The sequence below is a fragment of the Molothrus ater genome, chromosome 6 (assembly GCF_012460135.2).
Source record: "Molothrus ater isolate BHLD 08-10-18 breed brown headed cowbird chromosome 6, BPBGC_Mater_1.1, whole genome shotgun sequence".
Taxonomy (NCBI): Eukaryota; Metazoa; Chordata; class Aves; order Passeriformes; family Icteridae; genus Molothrus; species Molothrus ater.
The window spans coordinates 55,716,224-55,722,223 of record NC_050483.2 but is presented as its reverse complement, the minus strand read 5'-3'; the positions used below and the strand labels follow the sequence as shown (position 1 = coordinate 55,722,223).

Genomic DNA, 6,000 nt, shown 5'->3' with positions numbered 1-6,000 from the left:
TTCCTTTTTTCTTTCCTTTATTTTGTCCCTCTTGCCCGAGCCAGGTTTGCTCACTCTGTGAACATCCCAGAACTGCAGCACCATCTCTCCAAGCAGCAGCAGCCAGCAGGGAAGGAAAGCAGTGAAACAGCCCCTCCTCAGAGCCCCTGCAGGTCCTGAGGACTCCCCTCATCCCCAGTGAGACTGGAACAGCCCCAGCATCCCAAGGGAAGCCCTCTGGGACAGCTCTGCTCCAGGCTGGCAGGGACAGGGATGTCCACACCAGGAATGCAGCACCTGAGGCTGTCTGGGGGATCCAGACCCAGGACAAACCCAACATCTCTCTCAAGAGAGCCAGGCACCCTCCTTCAGTCACTGCCACACAGCTCCCTGTGCTCAGCCCAGTATGAACACAGCTACATTAATCCAGACTCCACAGCTGAGGACTTTCACCCATTTTAAAACATCGTTAGTAACTTTTAATAAAATCATGTTCAACAAGACAAAAAGTAGGTTAAAATCACATCATTTTCCTATTTGCACTGTACTAATAGCAACATAGATGAACACCACCACATAGCACAAAACTGCAACACATCCCTTTTACAGAGTCAATCCACAGCAAATTTCCATCTAGAAGATAATTTCATGATTTATACCCAGGCTTTCCCATTTTCTCTTCAAAAGGTTTGTTCCAAGATTGTACACAAATTTAGCACTTTTAAAGCAAAACAAACAAATCACTTAAACATTTCTTTGAGAAACTGTATTAAACCAAAAGATTGCACAGGATAAGGAAAATCAGAGAAAGAGCAACACAACAGACAATGAGGCCAGAACACAATCAAGCCCAAGAAATACTGAGACAGGTTTGTTTCACAGCAAAACATCTCTCAAAATGAAAGTACCAATAAATTCCAGACTGTACTCACATTTTTTCCTTTTTTTCATTGTAAATATTACACATCTTTAGAAGGACACAGCTATATTACAGTTTCTTAAAAACAATAAAAAGGCAGAGAGTAAAAATTTAGATCAGCAGCAGCATCTGGTATAGTTAGTACAAGATCAAAACAGACAATAGATGTGTAACTCACTGAAAACCTCCTATAAAAATACTGTCCTTGGCTTTAAAAAACCACCAAGATTAATGGTTTGACTAATATTCAAAATATGCAAATGGCATACTAATCAAAGTCCCTAATGCAAAAGACTTAGGGGCTCAAAATAGACTTTTGGTGTGAATCCCAATTCATTTCACCATAATGCCCAGAACATGCATGTGCTATATTTAAATGTTTCCAAGTAGAGACAGTTACCAGAATGAATGATGCCACCCTGCTGATCTCTGAGGTCATCAGCCAGGCCATTTAATCAGATTTTTGTTTTTCTTTTTTTTTTTTTACTCAGTGCAGCTTAAACACATGCAGAAATCAGCACAAAAAGGAAGTCTAAACCACTACATCTTCAGTGTAATTCAAACAAGTCATCATACCTGCAAAGCAAAGCAGTGCTTTTCATTATCCCCATCTTTACGTTGTCTTTACGTTTACCATTATCCCCATCCTCGCTCTTTGAGGGCTCCTATAAAGATATGAAGACCACAGCACAAGGTGCCATGCATACTGAGAGCAAGCAAGCAGCAAACCTCAGGGCAGCAGACAAAAACAGATCCCCATCCTTGTTCCCATCCAGTGCCTCACCCCCTGCAAGAGGTTTTGGGTGGGCAGGACGTAATTCCACACACCAGTCAAAGGGGTGGGAAGATTATTTTTTTTCCTAGCTGGTTTCACAAGGCCTGATCAGCAGATCAAATACAAATACAAACAGTTAATATTCACAGAGCAACTTCTTGTACCTAACTATTAGAATAGATTTAACATCATTAATAAATATATAAAACAACATGATAAACTCACAGACAAAACACATTTCAAAGGTCAGCATTGACTGAGATATTCAGACAATTTGGTCGTTGCTTAAAGCACTGAAGAATTATAAGCAGATAACAATGTGAGTGTTAAGAACAGGCTCACAAAATACAAACTTAAGATCAATTTAAACTTTCTGCAAAGGCTCTGAACTGACCCTAGAAGCTATTTCAAATGACCTTCAAATGAAGGCTCTTGCAGCCATTGCATATTTGAGAATAAGCTCCCTTACACTGTCTGTATCTCGGCACTTTATCTAGATCAGCTGCAGAGCAGGCATTCCCCAGGGACCAGCACACAAAGGTAAACATCTGTCCCAAATGATGCTGTCCTACATTTCACACCATCCCGTGCTGAAAGAGGACATTGTTCAGTCAGTTCTTGAAAGTCTTGCTCTGGGAGACAGAGACCAACGCGCTCTCTCCAGGCTTCTCAGACCTGTCCCTTTACCTCTCCCTCTCAGTTCTGCCTCTGAGAAGGAGAGGCAGCAATCCCCTGTCCCACAGTGCTGTTCTGAGGCTTGATTTCATAAGGTGCTTTTGCAGAGTCCCAGAAAAGGCACTACAGCAGTGCAGCTGTTGCAATGTCAGAAACACAGACAGAGGTGAGCGCCCGCGGCCTCTCCCGAGACACCGATGTGCAAATCCAGAAGGGATGAGAACCCACGCCAGGTCACACTTCTGCAGCCCCAGCACAGCAGCTCTGTTTTCCCCCATAGCTCTGAAAAAGCCTCACATTTCCAGGCCTTGCACAATTACTGGGGTGCCCCATTCCTCAGGCTGTCTCCAGGCTCCATTTGCTCCAGTGGGACAAACTCAGGGTGTGTGTCCAGGGACTTCCTCTGCCCTCGGAGGGTGTGAGCATTCAACATCTCCAGCAGCAGGTCATACACTGGCACCACGTTTTTGCACTTCATGCTCAGGAGATGCTCCATTCCCTTGTTACTGTGCAGGAGAACAGAAAATAACTCAGCAGTCTGGTTCCAACAGTGCAGAGAAGAAAAACACACTCATGGTTTCAAGAGAGTCCCTTTTTTAATTTGGATTTAAGAGGATTTAGCCGCTATGGTCCCTGAGATCACTCACCATTACCAACAGTAACAACATCCCAATACTTCAAGGCTGAATGTTCTTCTATTTAGAGAAGCAGGTTTTTACACCATACAAACCCTTTCAGGAAATAATTCAGATGTATCAACACTATTGAAATGAAAGGTAAACATCTTGGATGCTGTAAAGGCCCCATACTGAAACTTTATGCAAAAAGGGGATTTACTACAAGCAGTTTACTAAAGACTACCCACCTCTCCTACCTGACTGAGTAGGAAGCCCTAATTACCCAGCTAATTTCAAGCACTTTGTTTACTCTCTGCATGTCCAGTGAGAGGATCTTGCAGTGGCTGCAGACTTTAAAATAATCTCTCTCTTATGCAATAACATACAATGACACTTTGCCAGTTTGAACAGTCAGTGCTGTATCATGGTTTGGACTAAAAATATCTATTGCCATTGTAGCCACATATATTTATACTCCAGATGCACTCAGGGGTTTGGGCTTGAGATCTAAGGGTGCTTGCTCAACACCAAATCTACCCCAGTGGAACTAGCAGCACAAGCTGAGCTGGGAGGGGGGCCATGCTCCCAGATAAACAAGGTTCTGCTACAATTCAAGAGTTGCATGTTAATGGGCAAGAAGAAACTGCAGCCCTTCTCCCACACCCAGCTCTCAATTATTTCCAGAACAAAGTCTAATTGATTGACCAGCACCAAGCAACCTAAAGGAGACTGGACACAACAGCAGCCTCCAGACTTTGGCTGAGGGACACACAGCATAAAGGATCTTGGCTTAACGAGAAAATGTAAAAATTTCACAGAGATTTGTGATGTTTCTTCACAGAATGCCAGAACAGCTTCTGCAGAGATGAGATGTGGAGTCACATCACAGAGCACAATCCAGGTGATGGCAGAGATCAGAGCCATGAGACAGATTCAGCTCAGGCTGAGGCTGGAGCTTTTGCAAGGTCAGCTCTCAAACTCACCTCCAGTCCACAAACTGAATGCTAAAAGCTGTCTGTCAGCACCATCAGGTCCCTGCTGCTGCCCTTTACTCTCCCAGGAAATTTATAGCAAAGGTGGCCATCCCCTTTTCATTGTCCCTACAGATGTGCCCAGCTCTGCTTTGTGTGCTCCAGCCTGGTCCCAGGACATCTTCCCTGGACACACAGTCCAAAGTCAAGCCATGGGACAGCTTAGTCAATAGGTGGCCTCTGGGTAATAATTTAAAAGGACAGACAGGTGGAAAATCAAAACCTCTCTTTGTGGGATTCTCATTTCAGTCTGCTGTACCACAAGCAGAGATGGACCTCTCAAGGAGGTCCAGGAACTGGAGCCATTTCCCATGTCAAAAACAGGAGCCTGACACTGCTGTAGCATGAGCCATTTGGTAAAACTCTGTGGCTCCATGTAAAAGACAACAAGTTTGGTGTGGGAAAAACTTGGTCTCCAAAATCCCCTTTGCTCTACCAAAGCCCACACTGCAGATCAGTTTTGGAAAAGATTTTCATTTTGAATGGAAGAGTTTTGACAGCTGGATGGAGGGACATCTAAAAGGCTCAATTTGTGTTATCATTAAACATTTCAGGCAGACACATAATGAATAATTTGATGTAGTAAGGTTAAGACAGCATTTTCATATCATCACATCCTTGAGTGCCAGCAAGCACTTGAGTTTACTGCCTGCTTTGTTGTGCTGGGAAGGAAAGCCCGACAGTGACAGAGGTGCAGAGCAGCACCAGGATTCCCTCAGGAGTGCTCTGGAGTTCCAGCCACCTCTTTTTTTGCTGCAATGAACAAGCAGTGACATAGCACAAGTGTTACACGCGCTCTGCAAACTGTACCTGGCGTGCCTGACGTGGGAGAGCAGCATCAGCAGATTGGCCAGGCGAGTGGTCTGCTGCTGTGAGGGGATGCCACTCTTGGCAATAACCCACACCAAAGCCTCTGTGACCACGTTGAGCAGGTGGTGCAGCTTCCTGTTGCTTTCAGGTTCCTCTGCTGACAAGGGGAACATGCCTAACCAGAGAAGAGGAAGAAATATTTGCTGCTAGTGAGGAAGAAAAAAAGCTGCGACTGTATATTTTTTTTAATATGTAATGTTTCAACAAAATTAGAGAAGATACATGCCCTGACACCCCCCTCAAGACTGTACAAATGATACTCTATATGCCACATCAAGCTTGAATTTGATGGCCCCATCATTTGCAAAGTGAGAAGTTCTTCCAAATCCTCCTTGGACTTGCTGCACATAGAGGCTCCAGTCAGGTCATGAAGTGCTCTCCATTCTCCAGGGTTTTTTTCCCCTGTACCTTGTTTTTTGTATTATTATGAACTATAATGTTATGCTTGTTCTAATCCCTTCTTGTTGAAAAAAACCCCTTTTTCCCTGGGTATATAATAGGGAGGAAGGAGAACATGTCAGTGACACTGCTCAGAGTGAGGAGCTGGTCATGGTCTCCCTACAGATCACTCAGGGTGTCACAATAGCAGCAAATGTCTGCAGTGAGAAACCTTGAAAGTCAGCAAAACCAAAACAAAACAAAAAAAAGAAAAAAAAAAGACAAAATCCAAACAAAACAGCAACAACAAAAAACCCACTAAAATAAAATTAAAAAAAAAAAAAAAGAAGAAAAGGAAAGAGGTTTGGGAATATGGATAAGGAAGAAAAGAAATCATCACTAAGATGATCTAGGAACACACAATAACATCATTGATAAAGCAGCATAGACCTGGGACAAGGAAAAGAAAAAATCTCAACAGTGCAACAGTCCCTCCAGAGATACCTATGGAAGGACAGAGCTCCAGAACAGCTTGAAAATTAGGGGCAAATTGAAGAAAGGAGAGTAGAAGAAGAGAATGGACAGATCTTTTGATCTTTTGAGACATGAACTTTGAAGGAAATAAGGCTGATGAATGTGGAGTTTGGTTGGGGATTTTGGGTTGGTTTTGGCATTTTTTTGTTTTGTTTTTTCTTTTTTTTTTTCTTTTTTTTGTGGGCATTTTAGGGAAAAAAGAACAACTTTTGTTGTCTGTTG

At 43.2% G+C, this 6,000-nt stretch overlaps 1 protein-coding gene across 1 annotated transcript in view; it reads right to left on the bottom strand.

Moving 5' to 3' along the window:
• Positions 1 to 423: 423 nt before the first annotated feature.
• ESR2 (estrogen receptor 2) overlaps positions 424 to 6,000 on the bottom strand; it is a 42,946-nt gene continuing 37,369 nt past the window's right edge. The window contains exons 8-9 of the mRNA XM_036384895.1: positions 4,807 to 4,981; positions 424 to 2,854 (exon numbers count right to left, since the gene is read on the bottom strand). Coding sequence (XP_036240788.1) covers positions 2,665 to 2,854; positions 4,807 to 4,981 — 365 coding nt within the window. The 3' untranslated portion in view covers positions 424 to 2,664. The remainder of the gene's footprint in view (positions 2,855 to 4,806; positions 4,982 to 6,000) is intronic.